Source organism: Pagrus major, chromosome 12 (genome assembly GCF_040436345.1).
Source record: "Pagrus major chromosome 12, Pma_NU_1.0".
Taxonomy (NCBI): Eukaryota; Metazoa; Chordata; class Actinopteri; order Spariformes; family Sparidae; genus Pagrus; species Pagrus major.
Window position 1 is genome coordinate 15,732,477 of NC_133226.1, and position 25,115 is coordinate 15,757,591.

At 42.0% G+C, this 25,115-nt stretch overlaps 1 protein-coding gene across 1 annotated transcript; it reads left to right on the forward strand.

The window, feature by feature from the left end:
- Window positions 1-4,530: 4,530 nt before the first annotated feature.
- Window positions 4,531-23,155, forward strand: cplane1 (ciliogenesis and planar polarity effector 1). Its single transcript, XM_073478417.1, has 48 exons — window positions 4,531-4,670; window positions 4,758-4,893; window positions 4,977-5,096; window positions 5,251-5,483; window positions 5,611-5,714; window positions 5,794-5,950; window positions 6,058-6,161; window positions 6,488-6,670; window positions 7,284-7,533; window positions 7,631-7,831; window positions 8,089-8,867; window positions 8,959-9,149; window positions 9,330-9,410; window positions 9,509-9,661; window positions 9,915-10,082; window positions 10,161-10,529; window positions 10,650-10,867; window positions 10,963-11,127; window positions 11,367-11,514; window positions 11,591-11,700; window positions 11,799-11,948; window positions 12,056-12,167; window positions 12,758-13,073; window positions 13,166-14,281; window positions 14,878-15,029; window positions 15,119-15,204; window positions 15,293-15,357; window positions 15,616-15,880; window positions 15,970-16,338; window positions 16,421-17,038; window positions 17,132-17,304; window positions 17,394-17,481; window positions 17,576-17,654; window positions 18,088-18,225; window positions 18,402-18,464; window positions 18,597-18,670; window positions 18,795-19,026; window positions 19,148-19,413; window positions 19,546-19,645; window positions 19,768-19,938; window positions 20,280-20,322; window positions 20,432-20,563; window positions 20,643-20,823; window positions 20,918-20,973; window positions 21,052-21,219; window positions 21,409-21,536; window positions 22,248-22,525; window positions 22,665-23,155. Exons 1-48 carry the CDS (start codon window positions 4,590-4,592, stop codon window positions 22,818-22,820), a joined length of 9,726 nt encoding a protein of 3,241 aa, XP_073334518.1. The 5' UTR covers window positions 4,531-4,589; the 3' UTR covers window positions 22,821-23,155.
- Window positions 23,156-25,115: the final 1,960 nt, after the last annotated feature.

Here is a 25,115-nt window from a genome sequence, read left to right on the forward strand (position 1 = left end):
GGAGGGGAGAAGATGTGAACTGGATTTGGAGCAATGATAGAAGGAGTCAACTTATTAAAACCACTTTCTTAAAAATGCTCATTTACAAGGAGACACACCCCCACACATCAGTGGAAATGAGGTGGAGCAGGTGAACGGTTGCAGGTTCCTTGGAATTATGATCATTGAGACCCTATCTTGGTCATCATTCATCACCACCCTGGTTAAAAAAGCACAGAAAAGGCTCTACTTCCTACAGAAACACAGGAAAGCTAAATTCCAGACCCAGATTCTGGTAAACTTTAACAGAGGAGCAATAGAAAGCATCCTGACTGGAAATATCACAAACTGACATGGTTGTTGCACGGCCCAGGACAGGACGGCTCTACAGCAGGTGATTAAAACCTCCCAGAACATCAGTGGTATCCATCTATAGAGCATCAGAGGCATCGGTGAAGTGAGATGTCTGCACAGAGCCCAAAGGATACTAAAAGGCAACACTCACCCCAGCCACAGTCTGTTCACCCTGCTGCTGTCTGGCCAAAGATACAGAAGTATCCGTCTGCCACCAGACTAAGGAGCAGCTTCTTTCCTCAGGCTGTGAGATTTGGTCTCCTCCAATGTTGACTCCATGGCCTTGTCTTGTAATATAATGCAATCCAACACAACCAGGAACTACCAAAACGTAGCTACACACATTGACTCAGCCCGTATCTGACAGAGTCAACAAAGATCATGGATGATACACTGTAACCTCCCTGTGTTTTCTACAGGAGCTTGTTGAGCCTGTGGGAAATACAGGTTTTACCCTTCAGGCAACAGCTTCACAGATAAAACCCCATATTTAAAAATGAACAGGAAAACTTTTCCAATGCAAATTATCGTTTCATGACTAATGTGGCCTGACAGCAAACAGAGAACAATTATACTATCACTCCTGACTCTCAGGTTAGAAATGTGTCAGGAATCAGGATAAGAGCTTGTCACGATTTGTCTGTATGCCATTTTCACAGCAGTGTTAATGTTTTTAGTAACAGCGTTGCAAAATGTCTGCTGTGAAAATGTCTGATGAGCACCAAAGCCAGGATACATTTTGGGAAATAATCTTGTTTGCTCTTTGTTGAAAGTTAGATGATAACATCGAAACCACTCACATCCTCGTGGAAACATAACCCAACAGACATGTTTCATCTTTTTCAGCATTTTTGATCCTCAAATGCTAAATCAGACTTTGTTCACCCATTTGCCAATATTTAACACACCATGATGCTGCACTAAACACTCGTTACACTAATACATTTCTCCAACTAACAAGTGATGATGCAGAACAGCAGACACTTTGACCCACTGTTGCTGTGTGAAATAATATTGAATTGCTTCTTTACAGCTTCCTGGGCGTCATTTTTCAGTATAAATGAGGCCTGCAAATGGCAAATGAGGTTACCATGCCAACTAATGACCCCATATTGAACAGTGAAGATGTAGATGGCTTATAGTCCTTGAGTTTATTCCACATTGTTATAATGGCTGTATAGTTTAAAGTAAAGAAAAAGGAGTCCGTTATTAGCGTGTGCTGGAGGATCATTATGCAAACATCGTACCAAACCTCAGCGGTAAAACACATGATGATTAAATCTCGACTATCCACATGTAGTAATTGTTGTTACTGTTGTCGGAGGATCATGCCGAAATCCAAACCCAACCACCCTCTTTCGTGCAGGCATGCCATGTTGAGAGAGCAGCATCATTCAAACAAATAGTAATTAGATAGATAGAGTAATTACAGAGCAGACCTACATTACTGCTTTCTCTTTCTTTTTAATTCTGATGTTAAAACGGTTTTGGGTGATTTTACGGACACCGTGCGTGCTCGTGTGCTATGATCAGGGATTAATGCATTGAGACAAGATTTGGATGAAAATACTGTTTACTTCCATTCAGTGATGCAATTAGCTAATGGTGATTTATGCAAATTTAATTGTGTTTTTTACTCTATAGCAGAGAAAGATGCTAATTCAGACCAAAATGGCCTTAGATTCACATATCAAATAAAAGCGTGACAAGAGGACTTGAACATTTACTTGTTTCTAAATCTTTTTAAACAAACAAAACCATTCTGGATGTTCATTCAAAAGCTTTTGCATGATTTATATATATATATTCCTCGAACACAGACACACACAAAAATACAAACACACAGCTACTATGTGTATAAAAAGACTTATTAAAGAATGATCCCTAACAATAAGCTCATCTGTCTTGCTTTATTGAAACAATTTATCATATTGCTGACAAATAAATGGGTAAGCTTAGACTGTATAGCTCTGTAACTGTTTGTTTCTTGAGCTACGCCCATCCTGGTTATCGTTCTGTTTCAGCCTTGTCATCATGTCCTTATATGATGTCAAGCTCTCCCTCTTAAGACCGTTCTCATCAGACCAGAATGAACCTGCCAGTGACAGTAATAAAGAGCTCCATCTGCGCCTGGCAGGCAGAGGCAAATGAACCAATTAAGGTCTGGTGAAGTCTCCTCTTTCACCTATTGGCAAATGCTGCCGTCATCTCTCCATCATGATGAAAAGGAGAGAGTGCGAGGGTAATTAAATACCAACAGGGGCCGGGGGGCAAACTTAATAACTCTCTGTAACGAGCCAATAAGGGACCTTATTGCTTAAGAGTTCACACATGCCCAAAGCATGTTAATAGTGAAGGAAACCACTTACTGCACACAAACATTCAGATAGTTAATAGCCGTGCATATTCCTCAGAGAAAATTGACCTTGTGGAGAGATATCTTCAAAAGCTGAGAGACAAAAGACAGAAAGCCTCTTATGCCATCGTTTATCTGCATCAGTGATCTCTCCTCTAGTCACAACTGGCTGCCATGAGAACCCTTTGCTATACGCTGTACATACTTTGCTTTTGTGGCATTGCCATCTGCTGGCAAATGTACGCCTGTGCAGCAATATTCTGAACGTATGAATACGTATGAATGTGCGGTGCACTACACTTTGGCCATTGTTACACAGTATATGCCTATTACTGGCTCATTCAATTATTGTGTTTGTGCACCCCATCCTAGTGTTGTGTTGACAGGCCCTGACAGAGAAGACAAACAACAAAGAATCACCTTTCACTTCAAAATGGATGCTGTCGGGCCTCACTAAAGCCTTCAAACTTGGATAGAAATTTCAGGAGCAATAAAAGGAAAAGCTGGGAAAGGACCAGTTAACAAAACCCTTTCAATTGCTTCCTCATAAAGGAGTGGCAACAAAATGCCCTTTGAATCATCAGGCTACTAGCATTCATGAGTGAGGTTGCAACACTGTTTAATACTAGACATCAATAAATGGTAAATGTATGATTCATTAAACTTTAGTCAATAGTTATTTCACTGTTAACAAACAACGAAATGTTTTATAACCCACATAGTGAGCAATTGTTTATTGTAAAGCTGCAACTGCTGTTTTTAATACTTTGTAAATGGTTAATAAATACTTATAGGTCATCTATAAACATTATTGGGATGGCTTTTAGGCATTGCAATTTATAAACCTTTATAATTGCGTAATAAATGGTGAATAAAACATACATAAAATTGTTGAAAGTGAAAAGTGAAATAACTATTAACGAAAGTTTAATTACCTATACATTTACCATTTATTAACGATGGTTATTACGAAGTGTTACCGAAATTAGTTTTGATTTCAACAGCATCAGGATGAAAGATTATCAGTATGTGCAGTAATGTGCTCAAAACATAAAGTAAAACGGTGAAATAATAAATAAATAAATGAAAACGGCCATGTTTAACAACGTCTGCGTTCCTACGGCAACGCCTTGAAGCTTCCTCCCAGAGGATCATGGGAAAGAATTCTGGCTACAGAAGCGGAGGGAGTTTCGAAATATTTCACGATTCGCTACTGTTTAACACGTAAATACCATAGTTGTATTAACGTTTTCGCAACCAAATGATGTGAGTATAACATTTGACAATAACCAATGTGGCTGAAGAGCTCAGTTAAGGCTTTTTTCGGGACGAATGCTCTGCGCAGTTAGCACAATTAGCTAGGTGGCTAACGCTAGTTAACGGTATGGTTATCCTTGTTGATGTTTATGTGGGTTCAAACAATAGATAAAACACGGTACCTTAACATTGTGTTTACACGGCACTTATTTCTGTTAATGTATAACAATTTCATCCCATATTCAATGATATTTTTCTAATTAGTCTTAGCTATGTAACGTTAGCAAATCAGAATGTTTACACTGTAGTTAACTGTATGGCTATCCTTGGTGATGTTTACGATGGTTCAAACAATGGATAAAAATAGCTAATAACAAGGTATTTAAACATTGTACTTACATGACACTTATTTATGTAAATAAGAATAATAATAATAACGATTTAATCGCTTATTCAATGATATTTCGAACTGGTAGCTGTGTAGCTAATGAGAATGTTTAGTCACATTGCAGCAAATATATTTGTTGTATATCAGCTGACCTATAGATTTACATCGTCTTGTTTGTCTAGTGGGATCCTGCGATCTCGATGACCTCCTCCTGAGCGTATAATCAAGAGGAAGAACCGATGCTGTCCATCAAACATGGAGCTAAAATTGGAGGTTGTTTTGTCATCCAGCATCAAACGGAAGAAACCATGGCCTCGGTTCTGTTGGCTTGGGAAGGTGAGGACAGTAAAGTGAGTCACACGAAAGCTTTGCTATCCTTGTCATAAGAGCATGACTGTGAACCTGTGTCGTGTCACACTTCAGGAGAAGGAGTCTGTGTTCCTGTTAGATAACAAACGCATCAGTGAGATCAACATGGTGTCTGGTCGTACCAAGAAGAGGACTCCTAAACTCCATCCTTTGCTCAATAATGTGGTGACAATGGCTTCATCCCACAATGGTGAGTTTGACGAGTAAACTCAAAGCAAAACACTTTGTCACCCATCAATTCTGAGAATACATTGCTTGTTACTTGTTTTTCAGGTATGTGGCTTTGTGGACTTCTGGTCTCAGGAGAGCTGTTTCTGTGGAACAGGGATAAAGACTTGTTGAAGACTGCTGCAACAGTCCCAGAAGTTGTTCATGTGATTGCTGCTGTTCAAGGTACGTATTCCTTCTGCGAGCTGAGAGAATACATGCGTGGGTGTTTGGAGATTTTGACTCGTTTTTAACCTCAGCTGCACATTACGCATCCCAATTCCAGTTCCTACATGTAAAATATTTGTCAAATCTTCAATCTGTGTGTGTCTTTTCACAGGTAATGCCACACGATTGTCACTCCAGGTTTCAGGCGATGGGATGCGTGCACTCCTGGCAACCATTACAGGCCAAGTGTTCCTTTGGGAGTGTATGGATGTCAGGGATTTGACGGGGGTAAGGGATGGCACAGTCAAGGGACACTGGGCGCATGTATGCCCCCTTGAAGACTCCATTCTGCCTTCTTCACAAGACAAAGAAGCATCCCAACACACCATGTTCATCAAGACTGAGGTCTGTATACTAAATTGAAGACATATTTGGCATATTGTGTCATGTTCCAATCAAATTCAGACCTGCACTCAATTTCTATAGCCTGTATTGCTTCTTTCTTATTTTATCTTTCTCTTAACTGCCTTAGGTAATGGGTGACGCCTGCTTATCGGCCTTCGTTTTCACGTCTGGGAAGAAGCTCATCATCACCTGCCTGAAAATTCAATGGGAAGAGTGCCGTGTGAGAGTGGGGTGAGTGAGCAGGTCTGTGTAACAGATAGGACTCTCGTTGGGTATTACAGTAGTTAAAAGTACACATTTCTCTTTGTAGTTCTGTGGGATACAGCATACAGTGGGCCACCAAGACATACCCCATGTCTCGTCTCACCCCACCCTGCCAACCAGTGAAGTCTAGAGGGGCCTTGGTGCCAGCCTTCTCCCCAGATGGCCGACTGTTGGCCATCGTCCTGAACCAGAGACAGCCTAAGGTGACATCTGGCTTCTCTGTCTCTTTTTTTCACATGTTGATCTGTCTTTTTAGGTCAGTCAATCTGTAGAAATGTGAATCAAGATTTGTATTTCTTGTTGAACGCAGGCTACACAGATCCTCTTTGTGAGCATGCAGAACTTTGTCTCAATATCAAGTGGCCTCGGAGGATGTGGAAGCAAGAAACTGGAGATCCCCTCTAAATACATCAGGTACAGTATGCATAAATAAAAATGTGAACAGATCTAACCTGAGGGTCAACATCTGTTTAGTCTGACTGTCTAAATATTGCTGGTGAAAGTCTATGACTGAGCCTTCTCTACAGTATATAAACATAGTAGTGACAGCGTGCCTGAGTTCAGCACGTCATTTCCAGACTGTCTAAATATAAAATGTACCAGAGGGGAGTGATCACTTCCCAGCATCACCAGCACGGAGAACAATGTCTGCACAATTGTATTAAGACTATGTTATACATGAGCATACCCATCACCCATCTGTCATTAGAACTACTTAAAATGGACTTCTTCTCTTCCAGGTCCTACTGGGTGGGCAGTGTGAGCTGGTCACCGGGTGGTCTTTTCCTGGCCTGTGTTCTGAAGAGAGGCTCCCTTCTTATGGTTTCTCGCCTCGGAGGGCTTCTCTCTCTAACAAGCTCTGGCTGCAGTGTTGACTTTGGGCCTGCACAATTCCTACCCCTGCACCCTCTCGTCACTTACCGGTATACATTTGAGACATTTTTCTCATCACGTACTAGATCTTGTTGCAAGTTATTGATTTGTTTGGGCTGAAGTGCTTAATTCTTATTTCTCGTCTCTTGTCTGTGGTCACCTTTTTATTGATTGCTTCACTTTCCCTTTTAAGTCATTGCCTCTCTCCTTTCTATTGTTTCAAGTGTTGAAGTATAAATCCAATGTGAAACATGCAATTTCTTTGTTATATATAATGTAGGGTTGCAATGAATTACTTTCTTGATTAATTGTTTGGCCTATAAAATGTCAAAAAAGCTAATAAATCCATTTTACTATCTCCTAAAGCCAAAGATGTTGCTTTCAGATGTCTTTTTTTTCCAGACCGACCGTCCAAAACCTAACAATATTAATTTTGTAATAATATGAAAGAGAGACAAGCAGCAAATCCTCACACTCTGAGAAGCTGAAACAAAGGAATGTTTGGTATTATGGCTCTGGAAATTAATTACACACTTATACGAGTATCAAAATAGTTATTAGTCTGAGAAACACTTTCAATCGACTGGCTTATCAACTAATAGTTTCAGCACTAGTATAGTAATATAAATAAAAGGTTCTTCAAACTGTTCTTTCCCTCTGCAGGCCGCCAATGTCTGCAGGGAAAGCGGAGGCCTCTCTGTCCAGCTCTAGCTTGTCTGTGCGGGATGTCCTAAGACAGCGGTATTCTGTGACCTGGCATCCACGGTTGTTGTATCTCATTGTGTCTGATGGCTACATGGCCACAGTTATGAGGGTGTTAGATAGGCCTTCTCCTGCCCTGCTGCTGAAAACACTTCTGAAGGACACAACCAAAGACCTTGAGAAGGCCAGTCGAACACTGGACAAATCACAGGTGGTAAACCTGGGATCTAACTCAGCTTCAGATTTGGTCTGTACTCTTTGTTTGATTATTCTTATAAATACGGATTTCTCACATTCATTATTTTCAGATTCATGTGAGGGCATGGCTGGAGTCGGTATCTTGCCTGAACCTGGACAGCAGCCATGAGGTGTTTGACCCGATTGTTACACGTGGGCCCCAAACCACGGACTCTGTCTTTTCAGCAGCCACAGACGGATCCACTGTGCCACTTTTCCTGCAGGACCAGGGGACACTGGGTGGTACCAAGGAGCTTCTGGAAAAAGTGCAGGTTGGTCAAAAGCTAAAAGCTAGAAATGTATAGCTTAAGGTTTACAGTATATCCCTTTGTCTTTAAACTTGAAAAACACAACCTTCTTTGCTTACAAGGGCATTTTCAATATCAGATTGCTGCTAATAGTTAAAAAAATCAAATTAGTCTGGTGCATATTATTACCCTGTAATATTGTGTCACGACTGCTCTCTCAAATGCTATATCAGCTTATGGTCGGATACTTTAAGCTGCTGTTTGTTTGTCTGGTTTCCTAGACTTTCTTTGAGGATGACTCTGATTTCGACGGAGCTCCTGCTGGCTCTCATTTAGAGGACGGTGGACGTCTGGAGTTTGCCTCAATGTTTGACACACTCCACGCCCTGGATACACAGACTGACTCTGGACTTGTCACCAGCACAGATTACGAAACGGACTTTGTTGAAACAGAGAGGAGGACTCCTCTTGTTCATCGTGAACTTGGGAAAATCCAGAGTAAGCTGCTAACAGCCTGGGCTTTTGGCATGTCTCTTGGAAATACTGTGGAAAACAGACGTCGCCTGCTGAAGCATACCCTCTACTGCGTGGTGCGACTTGCTGCCTTACTCCACTTGATCCCCAGCTCTGTGGTCCACAAAGGGACAAAGAGTACCTTCGTTTCTACTCGCCTGCTGCATCTTCTCAAAGCCATTCTTTCTTTTCTTCCCTGGGATGGCGCTCACTCAGATAGACCGCACTGCCTTCAGCTGGTGGTAGAGCTCAGTAAACGGCTGATACGCCTCCTGCTGACCCCTAACCCCGAGACCCACCAGACTGGTCACTGTCAGATATCATCTCAAAGTCTATCCACAGTCCTGCATATCTTACAGCAGGTCTCTGATTCTCTCGACCACGCCTACAGCCTGAAGCAAAGAACCGTCTGGTCCTCTGCAGAGAAGAAGCCACTCCAACTCTGGCCTTCAGATGTACACCATGTGCCTCTGTTACAGGATGAGAAGGAGGAGAAATCCAGTTTTGTACACCAGGCACAACCTGTTCCCCAGCGACCATCCAGCAGGTACAGACCATCTCACTGGCTTTTTATGTGTCAGAGTTTATGAGCAAATAGTCAATTATTTGTTGATGTGGATAATTTTCTTTTTTACCAGATTGTTTGGAGTGTGGAAATGGGTCTACGAGGTCACCCAGCAGTATATGGAGGAACTGAAAAGCTTTAAAGGCTGTGATGGCTGGGAGGAGGAACAGCAACAGGTGTCTGTCATCATGACCCAGATCCAAACAGCTCTGCAGGCTACAGGAGAAAAGCTGGAGGAGGGTCCTGTACTGCTGAGTTATCCAGGTCTGTAGTAAAAGGACTTAGCTAACTATGGTTATTGAAACAGTGACAATTGTGATAGTTTAAATCAAAGCAAACCAAATACAAAATAATTTAATTGTGGTTCAGATTAAAGAAAAGCTGAAGAGTTATGTCTACATATGTCTGAACAATTATTGTTGTTGTTTCTTTTTCGCCCCCCAGGTGAACATCTTTTCCTGTGTGGCTCGTACCCAAAAAGTGCCGATACATGGCGGTCACAAATTTGTGAGGAGAGTAACAAACGTAAGAAGAACTGCTTAATTTTTTCCCATTTTAGTACAACATGTGGTCACATTCAGTCTTAAAGGGTAACCATTTAATGGTATATGTCTTCCTGTTAGGATGTGATCGTAGCGTCTTCAAGGAGACTCAGCTTTGTCTGGCGCTCCTCTACAGTCTGTTATCCCAGTACAGTCTGAGAGAAGCCCAGGAGTTGGCGGACCACATGGCCCGCCTGATCCTGCACAGGGCTGGACACCAGAGCTGCATAACTGGTGAGCGATGGACAATAATTTTTCAATCTTTTAAAGGGTATTTCACATGTGAGTTTGTTTATGTAATCGAGTTGTAAATAGGAACTGTAATATTTGTAGTAGTATTTGTTTCCAACATTTTTCTCAATTGTCAATGTGGCTGTGGGGGTATGCTAGTCCTTCTGGCACTTCAGTCAGGAATTATACAAAATGACAAGTGTAGCCCTTCCGAAAGTAAAAGGATTTTTATCGCCTCTTCCTTGATGCTCTGCAGCAGACTCTCTTCCTTGTCCGTGGCTGCCGGTGGACCTTCACAGTGAAGCAGCTTATGCCGTGGTTCAGACCCTGGGAAGATTCATGGCCTCTTATTTCACCAACCAACCCCTCTACATCCTGCCCCCTCACCATGTGGCTGTCCTGCCTCCACTCCATCTACCTCAAGGTGTGTTCCCGTAAATATTTGACAATTAAAAAAAGATAAATCATTTATATTTCTATTTGGTAACATGTGCTTTCTCAGCCCCCAGTGTTGGCCGCTGGGTGCCACTGTGCCAGGAGGAGGTTTCTACAGCAGTGCGACGACACCAACTGTCTGAAGTATGGACGGTAGACTATGCCCAAGACCTGCTCCTGCTAGGGGGTCTTCTTCCTGAGACGGTGTGGTTGGCGTCCCATCTTGGGGACTGGAAGACAGCGGCCTCTCTCAGCCTGGCCTATGTGAATTACTGCACTGACCACTTTGACTTCACTCAACTCAGGAGGAGAGAGCTCCATCTCCCAACAGTTTTAAAACCAGAGAGCATTTTTCAGGTTGAGTTGGAGTGTCTTCTAGGCAACAAGTCTGACTCCCAAGAGTGTGGAGATGAAGATGGGGACAAGAGCTTTACAGGTTAGTGAGCCCTGGTAACTATAAGATGACCACAATGCACTTTTGATTTTGATCTGTACTTTGTCCTGCCGACAACACCAGACTTGTCTTATATTATCTTATCTGTTCTCCGATTACCAGATCTTTTGGAAGGAGAAGACTGGGACGTGTTGCAGGTTTCCATACAGGAGATTCTGAAGGCTTCAGTCATGGCCGGAGTGAATGTTATTTCCTCACCATTGTCCGCCTTGCTGGACACAGCCAAAGACCTGTGTTCTTGCCTGCCTACCTTGGTGCCTAATGGACTGTATTTGCCTTCCCCACCTCTTTATTGCCCTCAGCCTTCCCCCAACACACAGGTATGTACATAACCTAGAAGATCAGCTTTTATAGACAATATGTTTAGATACACTGTATGTTCTATGATGAAATGTTGTGTCTGTCTCATGTTAAGGACCCAGTAGGGACAGTAGGGCAGTTTGCAGAAGTTGCATCACGTCACAAAGTGTCTGGAGTTCTTCAAAAATTGCTGTTACTTCTGAGATCTGCACGCTGTTGCCATCCTGCTGCCCAGTGGTACATCAGTCATCTGCGCCGTGCACGACACCTACTACACAAGGTACTTTTTCTTGGACTGAAGGGTGTTAATCTGGTTTTACAAGAGGATTAAAGGTCGCCAGGTGATTGACATTTGAGGAGGATCAGATCCCTTTTTTTTAATTTTGTTTTTACATTTAGAGGCGATGCAAATATAAATGTGTGTTCTAAGAGACACATGATGACAAAAGTCTGTGATTACACTTTGGTATGAAGTGCCATGCCAGCCTAAATACTGTAAATATCTGGTGTTGTTTTCAGATCAAGAAGAAGTACTCCTATCCATCAGCTGCTGAAGAAGAAAAGGTTTTCCCAGAGAGTCTCATGAAATTCGTCACCCGTGGTGGATTCTTCAGACAGGGGCCTAATAAAGACGGCCACCTGGACCCTGACACCATCCAAACCATTAGTAAGACGCCATTCAAAGTGAATTGCGGATATTCTAATCAATCATCTACTTGTATTAACTGTATCTTTCCTACAAGTCTGTTTCAGGGAACTGTGTGGTTTATGCTGGATGCTTCATGTCAGGGATCAGCTCTCCATTTCCTGCAGGAAGTATCAGGCTGCCAGACAGCATGGCAGAGATGAACAGGTATTTAATTAGTGTTTGATTGTGTTTCATGTTTATGTCTAAGTATCCTCAGCCATTGATGCCCTATAAATATATCGGTGTGCATTTGTGTCCCTCAGATCCCCACTGGTTCAGAAATTAGATCTACCTGTCTCGATGCTCTCCACTGGGCCCGTCGTTTTCTGCCTTTCTCCTGCTTCCTCAGCGCTGAGGAGATACTCCAGGACATACTGCTCAGCCTTGTGTCTGAACTTCCTCCTCTCTCTCTGGTGATGTGACTTTTTCTTGCATAAACACTGTTTTTTGAGGTAACACAGAATGACCTTGAGTGGCTCATCCTGCATTTCTCATTGCTGTCTGTTATTCTTCTTCTTAGGTGGCAGACACACTCATACGAGCCTTCCCAGAGGAGGAAGAGTCGGTCAGAGTCCCACTGAGAGAAAAGTATAACACGCTGCTGGAGAGACTGAGGCAATGCAACGTCCTTGGTACAAACACCTGAAAAAAACCATGTCCCATTTCTTTTACTTGACTTATGTTTGGCTTTCCTGATGGCTACATTTTTCTTTCTTGATAGTTCATTTTTTAACTGTTAGAATTGATAGATAATGTAATGAAAACTTTAGGAATTTTCCTATTTATAAAAGGCCAAATATGACGACCCTAAAAAGGGTTAGGGGCTTTGTACGTTGATCAGAGCTGGTTACATATGCTCACTAAATGCTAATTTTGGTTTAAAATCCTTAAATTTAGTCTATTCTAATTTAACATTTGAATGAGACACAACTTCTTTTTTTGCATGTCTAGTCATTCTGCTTAAACTCTGCATTTCTGGAGAGTTGCAGATAAAGATTAGGCTACATTAATACTATAAGTATTATACTATTTGTAGAATAACATTCCAGGGGTGGCCGCATAGGATTGTTTCCAACTCATATAATCCAAACTTTTCCAATAGAAGCTTTGAATGTAAACAAAATGGGATTTGGTACAGCCCTACTACTTATTATCCATGACTTTGTGAACTAATGTGACGTATTAATAAATGTCACTCCATGTTAATCTGTGTGTTCTCCAGAGGAGGATAAAGAGGAGGAGGACGAGCCGATGATGATTGTTATTCAGGACAAACGCAGGCAGAGGAGAAAACATCTTGGGCGTTTGCGGAGGCACCTGGCCCCCCCGGAGCTCCATCTGTGGGAGAAGGAGGAGGAAGAGGAGGACAGGGGAAGCAGACACGGGATGGCTGTGTTAAGGCAACTGTCATTGGGTACAAGCCTGAGCACCAGCACTTTAACTGATTGTGGGTTCCCCCCAGTGTGTAGCGATGGAGACACAGCGGATAACACATCTGAGGCTATCTCTCCTGAAAGGCATAGCAGAACTGTGACAAGGTATTCATCGTGGAAAAGTAGTACTACTATTACACTGACGTATCATGTATCATTTTTGTGGCTTACTCTGCACTCTGTGTTGTTCTTTGCAGGGGCAACAAAGAAAAAAAGGCAAAAGAACATGCAAAGAAGGCTGTTAGGCTTGAAAGCGTCATTCAGGAGGAGAGTCACCCGGGTGATGCCAAGGAGAATGAACAGCCCTCTCTACCTGTAGTCGGCACCTGGGAGTTTGAGCTTGAAGATGAAGAGTATCTAAATTTCCTTGAGCTCTTCCTCAGCTACGTTTTAGAGAAAGATAGCGCCGATGGAGGGGACTCAAGTGGTGAACTCCCTTTGTTGAAAGGCTTCTCCTCCCAGCTGAGGGAGAGAGAGTTGCATTCTCTCACTTTCGACGTGCTGACAACTATTCATCGTCGTCAAAGAGATGCGCACCATCCAGCGAGAAAACACTTGGGAAATGATCCTCCAGTGTTCAGAGCTGGCTGCTGCTACAAGCCTGTGAAGCAAGGTGCGACACCTGAGCTGCAAACTTCCTCTGTCTGGAGTGAAGCCCCCGCATCCAGAACTAGCCTTTCTGTCACCTCTCTACCTGGGCCGAGAACTGGCAGGCAAAAAGGTTTGTTTGGCCTCCGGCAGCAGAGCAGTGTGCCTGTAGGCCAAAGAACGAAGGCAGGCCTATTTGGTTCTGAAGGAAGCCCGATTCGAAGTGCCTTTCCCATGGGGCAGCCATCAGAGAGCTTCATATTTAGCCCCTCAACTTCTGTGGGAGCCGCGATTGAATTACAGCAGGGACTGGATCCTAAATTAGAGGCTCAGTTTCCAGAGCTGGGCAGGCTGCTGGAGTGGATGGTACGCTGGTCTGACAGGAGGGCGTTACTCGGACATCATGGCAAGAAGAAGAAAGACAGGGGAGGAGGTGTTGGAGGAACAGCTGATGAAGGAGTAGTGATTCGTGTGAAAGCCTCAGCGCCCGCCGTCCTCAGCTCCTTCAGCTTGCTGCAGCGCAGGTACGCTGCTTTACTCGGAACGGGCCGCAACAGTGCTCACATCGAAGTTCCAGAAACGCAATGGACTGTAGCCCCTGTGCTGCAACCCGAGATGGATAGAAAGCTGGAGAGAGAGAGCAGTGTTGATACAGGCTACCCTGGATCAGCAAACACGCCCATCACTGGTCTCGATCATAACCTCCAGCAAGTGGAGCTGTCCAAGTGAGTGCCCAATGTTTTTATTTACAATGGACTATTATTGGATTAACTAGAACATCAGTATGAGTGTTTTTTTTTTTAGGAATATCCTCTGATTCCATCTTCTTAAATGTGAATATTTTCTGGTTTCTTTTCTCCTCTATGACAGTGAACTGAATATCTTTGGTTTGTGGGCAAAACAAGACATTTGTGGACGTCATATTGGGCTTTGGGAAACATTGATCGACATTTTCACCATTTTCTGACATTTTATAGACCTATCAACCAATCGATGAATTGAACATAATCTACAGATTAATTGATTGTTAGTTGCAGCCATCGTACAGATTTAAAGCTTTAGCAAGAAAGCACACACGTATGCCAGTAAATGACAGTCCAGTAATTGATCACATGACAGTGATGTAAAAATGTAGCAGCAAAAATGAAAACAATGCATGTACGTTGGTGATAATGTATAATTCGCAGTTTCATGCGTTTGTTATATTTGTTGTATTTACTGATTTAGCATTTCACGATGTTTGTTCTGATGCACAGTTTCATATAAAACAGCACAGTTTCTTTTTGTCTACTGTATTTATTTATTATTTCTTTCCCTGCAGTGGTTCTCGTACAGATGAACCAGAGGAACTGACATTTCTCAGGACACCGCTCCCCAATGACCAATATCAGCTGACCTTTGATGCTCAGATGAGACAATCCAGTCCACAACCACCATCTCTTGATGACTTAGATGTTACACCTGAAAAAGAAGGTAAGACTACAATACATTTGATCATCAAAGTTGATTTAATACAGAGCCTTATAACACAGAATATTAATTGATGGGTTTGATATTTGTAGGCAAAAGCAGCGCCAGTGAAGGTTTGGAAGAGTCATCCTCTGCTTCCAACGGGAACATCTCTGAAAATATCAGCTCGCCTGAAACTGTAAGTATTAACATTCAGGATGCTCATTCTTCATATATATACTATTGTTGTCAAAACACACAAATAACTGTTGTTCTGTCCTTTTTAGAGTTTAAAGCTTGCAGAACTGGACTTCTCAGAAAGCGCTGACGACGTATCCAGTTCCTCCTCTCTGTGAGTTTTTAATGAAAACGTTTGCAAAAAATTTAAGTAGTCTTATTATATTATGTAATGGGAAAATTAAAGTAAACTACAACTATGGTTAAGTTGTAGTTAACTTTGATTTTTCAACACCACGCAACATAATTATAAAATAAAATCAATCTTAATCACTGCTGAGTTGTTACTACATAAACATTTTGGTGGTGAAACCTCAATATACAAAATTGTTGCTGATGTTGGATGTTGAAATTGCCTGTTTTGTCGTTTAAGCCACAGTCATGCTAAAAGCCTGCAAGCCCCTCCACCCTCAGAGCCCCATGCTCTTCCTGCTGTCCAGCCTGAGGTCCATGCAGAACTTTCTGGTCCAACTGGAATGCCTTTCACCAACACGCCTGTTGATCCTCCAAGCCTTCAGCCGCAAAGCTCCACGGCTGGTGCACCCGCTGCGGATTCTACAGCTCCGAGTCAGCCATTAACCAATCAAACTCCAGAAATGAGACAGCGTCTGGGCGAAGACTTATTCAGACTAGTTCAGGTAAGAACAAACTGACCAAAAGGAAAGGTTTGGAATCAACTGACTCTTTAAATTGACCCTGACTTGAAGTCCTTTTTCCTTCATTATAGAATATCAACTATATGAGCCTGATGGAGGTTTTGGGAGCTTCGTTTTCGAACCTGCAACTTGCCCAGCAGAGCTCTTATTTGGCCCAGTCTAACATGAACTCCTCACACCCTCGTGTGCCACCATCTAATGCTAACAATTTTGTCCCTCAACCAAGTGCCTTACCCATTCAGACTCCCATTTCTGTGGCACCTCAGATGCCAGCATGGGCGTCAAGTTCAGGATCCATCAACCCTCAGTTCAGCCAGGCTCCTGCATGTATGTTTGCAGAGCAGCCTGCCAGACAGAACTCAGGGAAATCCTCTCCAACACACGTCCAGCGTGACATCACCAGGAATCTCCCCCGTACTGCTAATGGTGTAAATCATCAGGTATTGTATTAAGTGTGACACATTGTAAACAATACTTAAATCACACTGAATCCAAACTGAATACAGTTTCTTTTTTCTTTAGGAAATGCAGCCGCTTTCTGTCCAGGCAGTGTCACCGGAAATCCAGTTTAGGGTCAACAGGAGGTTCATCCCACCTTCACAAGGGCTTCTAGCCACTGCTGACACCAGTCATAGTGTCCCTGTGTTAGCACCCTCAGAAGATTGTATACAAAGTGATCCTGCTCCCCAGATTTTGGGATTGAAGTTACTTCAGCTGCACCGTCCTCCATTGCCTCAGCAGAGTGCCCCACATTATCCCCAAACCACAAATCCTCCAACCATAGAATCCCATCAGCACAAGTTTAAAAACGTTAACCAGTCTGCCTCTAAGAAGACGGAAGAGGAAAAAAGAAATGGGAGTTCGATTTCAAAGAGACAGCTCAGTTTTAATTTTTCACATGATCCAACTCAACCAAGGATTCAGACATCAGAGAGATCCAGAGGGCAAGAGTTCTCGCTACTTCCTCCTGCTTTACCAGCTCACACACCGATGCAGGGCCTTCGTCTGCTGCACTTTCACCAAGTTCCACAAAGTAACATCACATTCCCCAAACTACCCATCCCTGCTACGGTCATTGCAGCTCCAATGGGAGAAGCGCCTATGATCAAGCTACTACATATAGAGTCTGGACCAAAAATGGCAAGCAGTACTCGCATTGCTTCAAGATTTTTTAAATTAGCTGACATCAAGTCTTGCATTGTGGTTATATATGGATATCTGTCTCTGTTACAGAGGTTGCCCCCGGCAGCTCCTTCAGCCCAAATGACCCGTCTCATGTCCATGGAGGAGTTGACGAGTTCAGTGATCGGGAGGCAGGATGCTGAAGAGGCCCGACCACGGTTGCTCAGAGTTGACCCAATGAATGAAAGCGGCAGAAGCGCTGCTAGCTCTGATTCCAGCAAGAGGCAATCACATATTACCTTTCATGTTATTGATTTTATTTTCTATAAAGCTGATTATTTTACTCACTTTAGTCACTGTGTGTTGTTTATAGGCAGAAGAGGAGAGAGGACAAGGCATCAAGGACAAGAAAGACAGAGGTCACATTCAGACCGAATGAGTCTATCATCCTTCCACAAGAGGTACGTTTCATTCTAATAAGAAGTATTTTGTTATGCCATTACCAGTGTTTAAGTGTAATTCTACTATAATTTGTTTGTTCCAATAAATTTACAGCCAATAAATGAGCCTGCAAATGATGAGCCAGCAGCCGCAGAAGAGATCACTCCTGGACACGATGCTGCTGTTCCATGTGGTTAGTGTCAAAGACAAACCTAATTATAACTGCCTGTTTCATCAATAAAGTGCTGCAATATTGTTTGAATATGGGGATAAAGGTGCACATTTTCAGACATTCATAGTGTTGCATTTGGTTTTGCAGAAATAATTGTGTAAAGAATAAAAAGAGAGCTTAAGAAACAAGTTCAAACCTGGCTCCTTTCATACCAACACACAGCTGGCCAATCACAGTGTGAAGCTGTTCTAGTTCTGACATTGGGAAGAAGGTTTCATCGGCTTTTCGACCATCTGAATAATGGTTCTGATGGAGTGTCTTTCTGCCTTTATTTGGTTCACCAAACCCCTTTTTGTTACTCGCTGTATAATGTAGCTCTTGACTGGACATTTTGGAACATTGTAAATTTGTGTTTCAGTTGTATTGATCTGTTCTTTCTCTTGTTAAATTTAAGTCCCAGGGTCCTTTGAGTCTTTGCTGACTGGTCAGAGATTATTGGACAAGGCTATGTCCACCGCAGAGTTGCATGCATTTGCTTCCACACGTAAAAGACCTCCAGAGTGCCATGATGCCTTCACCAACACAGATCCAGGTAGGTTAGAGTTTGCATTGGGATCTATACAGTGTTAATATTGTAATTGGTTTGTTACACAGTTGTTTCTTGTATTTTTAAGTGATTTCTCTGTTCTGCTTGGATTTAGTGAATATGCAGTGGTTGTTTTATGTACATGTTTTCGAAAACGTCAATGTTATTTTTTTTTCTTCCAGCTTGTCCTCCAACACTTTTGGATAAAGCTGTGTCTGCCTCTGTGACTGCTAGTAGCCCTAAAAGTAAGTTGATTTGAAACTGCAGGCACAAGGATAACGCACTGCTTTTTATTTGTTGAAGATGAGTTAAGACAAATGAAGACTTAAACCTAAAGAGTTAAACATTGTGTGTTTCTGTGTGTTTTCTCCATCCAGTACAAAGTTCAGGGAATCTACAGTTGTGCAATGAGAGCCGTGTTCAAGACACACAGGGACCAGACAGGAATCTGGTAAGAGGCCAGACAAGCTAGCTGAAGTCAGCTTGGGCTTTTATTATATTTAAGTCAAATTTTGGCTAGTTGATACTTAAATTAATGGATATTTCAACTCAACAACAACTTTTCTATGTGTCAGGATCTGGGTGGCCGTCAGTTCATAAGCATCTTGGATCTGGAAGACAAAGCCCTGCATCAGGATCTGCCACCCTCTCTCAGCAGAGGAGCTCCAGATGTTCCTTCCATCCGTCCTTCTTCACCTACTTCTGCTCAGCTTCATGCACTCGCAACATCCGTTATTAGGAGTGCTGCTGCTGTTGCTGATCCACAACCCTTAGTCACAATTCCAGTCCAACCAACCACTCACACAGGTCTTTACATGTCTTTAAAATGAAGGTCTAATTCAGTTATATCTCTATATTCAGATCTGTGGTAAAGCACAACTATATTGTTAACATTTGGTCCAAATATCTGTTGTACTGCACACTCTAGATATTCCTGAGGAGTCGCCGTCACTCAGCCACATGGAGCCCAATAAGGGTGCAGAGACAAGCACCCCACAAGACATGGAGTATCCATCTGACTCTGAAATCTGTCAAGCCATCAAAAACCAGAGTGTTGGACCTCAGATTGCTTCATCCTCATCCACGCCTCCTTTAGTCTCGTTCTCCTCTCGCCTGTCAGAGCTGGATGCTCAGCTGGCTGCTCTACAGAACATTGCAGACTATCTGGAGAAGGACTTTTCCAACTCCAGGATGGTACATGAGCCTTGTTTTTGTATATTTTCCTGCTTATAATATTAACGACACCCAAGTTCACAAACTGGCCTCGAAGTCAGACAAATACATATTGTATATCATTTGTTGTTTGTCCTGCTTTATCTCGTGTAGCTGTTGAACACAATTGAAAAGCTCACACCAGTCTCAGCTCCTGATGTGAAGACTACAAAGGCATTAAGAAAAACAGTCAGACTGTCTGTCCCACAGGAAGGTATGAACTAAAACTATTCATTACATTGCAAGTCATTGAAAGCCAGAAACGAGTTATATGTAACATTGTAATACTTTTTCAAAACCTCTTTAAGACTGATGTACATTCTTTGTCTTTAACAGCTTGGATACCACGACTGGACACTGGACACAGTGAACTAAATGTCCTTGAAGAGGAAGAAGAAAACCCAGAAGAAGAAATTGTGGTTCATAACGACGGAAGGAAGCCATCGTTTCGCTATTCAGCTCCTCACAGTCACAATGCTGGTCCTTCCTACCTTCACACACCTCCAAGTAAAGATGCAATTTAATCAGACATTCCCTAAAAATTGTTACGACTTTAAAACGACAACCTGCATTTATAGTTGATGGATAGATATATGAAAATAGTGTGCTAGGGGGAAAAGCAATGTAGGCTTTACACATTTTCTAGATATGTCAGAGTGAAGACATAATTACATTAATACATAAATACATTTTTAGGTTTCATCCAGATGCACAGATATAAGTGAGCATAAATCAGCTGATGCACTGTTTGAATGATTTTAGATGGATGGATTCTTTATTCTTTTTCCTTTATTTTAGACATAAAAGTTACTATTCCTTCTGTTTTAATGTTTGTGTTGCTCCCACAGAAACAAGAGATCAGCTGGCTGAAGCATCTGGAATATCACCTGGGTACGTTAAATTAAAGTCTTTTATTACTATTTATTATTACATTATTATGATTATTATTTATTTATTTATTTGTTTTACAATACTCTTCCCCCCACCTGTCTATTTCTAGATGGGAAGATGAGAATCTGGGTCACACTGGGCTATCCGATACAGCGGAAATCTTAGACGAGTTGGTGAGGGAGGGCTATTTGTCCCTGACTGACCTGGATTTGTCCACTTCACAGTCTGCACATCAGAGCAGGTAAGGTACCGACTAAAATTCAAATGACTACCTAAACAACTAGGATTATCTCTGAGCTGAAAACTAATTCGACCCTCAGCAGGCCGGACCAGCAGCAAAGTAGCTGGATGTCGCAGAAACGTGCCCGTCCAGAGGACGAGAGGAGAGAGCTGAGGATCTGGATGAGAAGGAAACAGAGGGAACGACTGGCTGTTTATCAGAAACAAAGACAGAGCCTGAGGGAGAGGGAGCACAAACCTTTTTCTACCTCTGGAACAGTGGTGAGATATGTTTGCCTCTTTATTAGAAGTGACCTTCCATTGTATTCTATTTTTAAGAAATATTCAATTTTATCCACCTGCTGTGCTCCCCCAGAAACCAGCAAACAAGAATGGAGGAACCATTTGGAGAACCAGAGAGGAAAAAGAAAAGTATGTACCTGTTTACATTGTCTGTGCACAAGAGATGTGCATGTTTATCATATATATTAATTCCCATTGATTTAATAGGTTCATGCTTCTGGAGCAGTACAACCAGAGGACCCGTGAAGCTTGTTCTTTGGCCGCTGACTTTCCCACCAATCCTCCAACTTTACTCATTTCTTCACGGGCTGAAGGTTCACCAATGCCCCCAACCACACGATCCATCTCTGCTCCACCCCCTGTGGGCACTCACAGGTATCTCCTGCAGTAGTAATCTGACCAGCATCCTGATTCATTAAAGAATAATTCTAGCATTTGAACAAATCTTTAAGTATTCATGAATTATTCCACAGTAATCAGATTCTGTACAGTTCAAACCTGCTCATTCTAAACATCTGGAATTGGCTGGATTTGGTCATCGAGGTAATATATTTTTACTTACAGTGCATCTGCCAAAGATAAAAGAAGTCTCAAGTCAGGACAAGCTCAACCCCACCTTCGTCCGTGGACTGCTGAGATACAGGAAAGACCCTCAGAGGATCACCGCAGGAGGCTGGGACTGCATAGACCAGGTATCATAATGATATTCAGTTGCGTCAGTGATTCCCAACCTTTAAACTGTTACATATTCTGTATATTTCATATTATATTCAATGCATAACAATACCAGTACAGAACAAGTGATAAAGTATTTCAATTAACCCAAATAGCGAACGCAATAAGTGCAGGAAGTGCAAATTGGATGAATTTTGGGCAGATTATTTTCTGTGAGTATTGTATCAGAGATTAGTTTTCCTGATATTTTATAAAACTCTATCTTTATTATGTATTTTTTAGTTTTAAAAATCATACAGTCTTCTCCAACAAATTCAGTGTTTTCCTCTTATTGACACTTGGCTATTGTTGAGTGTGGGCTCTGAAAATAAAGGGTTAGCTTGTGTTTAGGTCTTCACTGTGCCTTATCCTGTGGGATGTATGTCTTGTAATAATAAAAACTTTAAAAATTACAACTTCATTCAATTTTCTTCACAGAAACTAGGGGTAAAAATTACAGAGATATCGGCCTACAGTACTGTATTTTTTTTTTTTTTTTAAGTTTCCCTTAAAGTCAAGAGGGCATTGTGAGCCCTTGCTTAGCTTTGGCAACATCTAGTGGGCTCATGACCCCCAGGTTGGGAACCAGTGACTTACATCGATGCCCTGCAGATGTATTTTCACTCTATTGTCAAAACATTAATATTGAATCCACTAAACTTGTTTATGTCACGTGAACTTTGTGTTAGTGACCTCCCTGCCGAGGGACCGTCTGTCTCAGGTGACCAGACGTGGCATGCTCACTTACACAAAGAGCCAAAGTAAACCGCACACAGCCAGCCAGAGTGAGGAACAGCATGTCGGATACCAGAGAAAGACGGGGCTGAGCACAAAAACCTCAGGAGGGCCTGCTGCAGGGAGAGAAGTCCTGAGGGAGCAGACAAGGAAGAAAGAGCGAGATGAGGCAAACCTTTGGGAGCCCACTTCAGAATTGAATCGGCTGCTGGAACCAGAGGAGTCTGACATAGTAAGAATCACACTTTCATCACATATTTGCCTATGTGTGAGAGGAATGTAACTACTGTTCAACGTCTAGTCAATTTTGTTTAATAATTTTAGAGGGCATGTTATTTGTTTATAGATGACATTTGTTGTACACTTCTCAGGATTTGGCCGGACTCTTGGATGAGCAGGATGATGGTGCCAGAGGTGGTGTGTCAGACATGGACTGGCTGGACAACCTTTCTGAGACCGGCAGCAGCGTCCTCAGCAGAATCGACTGGGCTGCTATCGAGAGGATGGTGGCTGGAGAAAAAGCTTGAGCTTGAGCATCATGTTGACACTTTATTGGAAAGCCTGTTGAATACATTGTAATTAGAGCCATTTTCAAGTGTGTCAATAGAAATTATAGTTTTATAATCAGCAGTAATATAAAATTTGTCCAGAGATATTGATTTTTATACTGATGAAGTCTAAAAAAAAAAGATGTTATCAGTTTCATTTTCATATATGACTTGTAATAGAATATTTGTTGCACTGACATCTGCAGTGAAAGATGTCAGTGCAATGTCAGTGTCTGTTTTGCACCATTTGTGTTTATGTATGTAACATTTTCTACATTTCTAATTTATTTTGTACAGGCTATTAAATATCTGTATTTGAGCATTTTAGAACTGTGTCCTCTCATTTTCATTGCTGTCATTCTTGTGTATAGCCTGAGAGTGTTTTAATGTTTGACATATTGTTTTAGTTTTCAGCATATGTCTTACAGATTGAAACATTTTTATTAATTTAAAGAATACTAATAGACAATAAATAGCTTTTTGAGATTGTATATTGCCTTGTACACTAGATTTTTGCAGTTGATCTTTAAACTTCAAAGATTGTCACAGTTTCTCTCTTCAGAAATGCATCGATTGTGCAGTTTTCTGTCCATTTAAACTGGTCAAGGGCGTAGGTTTGGTCTCAGCTTTGGTAGTGACATTACCAGGGGTGGACTGGGACAAAAATTCAGCTCTGGCATTTTCTGTCCAGACCAGCCCACTATATTATCAGCGGACACCACGAAGAAGTCCACAAATCTCGTGGCGTCCTTTCTCACACATACTACAAAGGAGAGTCATATTCCTTGATAGCAGTTAACAAATAAAGCACGTAGCTATGAACTCAAGGACTAAAACTGACAGCTATAGCAATCAACCAATCAATCTTTGTTCATTATAGTGTCAAATCACAACAGAAGTTATGTTATGACCAGGGGTGGGACGAGACTAACGGGAAGAACCCAAAACCAGAGACGGGGTGGAGTTTTTCTCACATCATTACTTACATTTGCACAACAGTTGGTGCATTTCTCAAAACAATTAGTACAAACTGCAAAACCTTGTTGATAACCTGCAAAAGCATGTCACATGCTCAAAATAGAGGTCATTCCTCAAAACCAAGTATTCCTATCAATGAAAGTGTGTGTGTCATAAAAAAAAGTCCTGACACCATCATTTATGAACAAGGTAGTCAAATGGCTTTGTCGTGTTTTCATTAGGACACTTTACTAGTGTTTCCCAATGCAAAAAAGCCAGATCTTTGTGACCTGAAAATGCTCAAGACTATACACTAACACTATACACAGCCATTTGAAAACTACAGTAAAAGTAACACATTTACACACAAATTATACCTATTAGATAGTTATCACCTCAGTAAACAATAAATGAATTGAAAGATTACAATAAATTCAATGGTAAATATTGCAAATTAAATTTATTATTTGCTATAGGTTTACTTGTGTTTTGTATCTCTGTTTACAGCTCATCAGGCCACGTGAATGTTTACTGTTGCTATGGCAACAAGAGACCGCTGACGTTAGCATCTGTTAGCTAGCTTAGCTAAATCATCTGAACAATAATAACCCATAATATCACAATTCGACGTATTTGAACAAAATCAACCACAACTACCAACAGTCACAGCCCTTTAACTCTGGGCTGATGTGCTGCCACATGTTAGATTGTCAAAGTTAGAAAATAACGACTTCAGTCCCTGAGGAGCTACGTTAGCATTAGCGGCAGCTGCGTTAGCATTAGCGGCAGCTACGTTAGCATTAGCGGCAGCTGCGTTCATCAGTATGCAGTTAGTGAGGTCGCATCACATTCAATGTAAAAACGTTTTTTTACTTTGTTTTGGACATGTCTCAAACATTCAGCCGAGCCAGCCCCAGGCTGACGGTACTGACCCTGTCTGCCTCCACTCGCTCATCATCGTCAGGTCCTCCTCCCTCGTCTCCCGGCGCAGCAGCACCTGTGGCTGCTGGCGGGTCGGTGTTACTGGTCCCGGCACCAAAAAGCTCCGTCAACTTCGCACATTTAGCAGCCTCCACCTCCAGAGACTTCAACTTTTTAATCGCTGTTTCTCAGCTGTTTCTTCCTCTTATCCATTTCAAGTAGCGGACACAGTTTGGAAGATGCTCACTACTACCACTCACTAACGTTACTACTGGCTCAGCAGCAGACAAATATTGGTAGTGACTATTTTGCAATCCTCGAACATTGGTTGTGACATGTCACGACCATCTATATAGAAACCTACGCCCATGAAACTGGTTACACTTGAGCAACTCT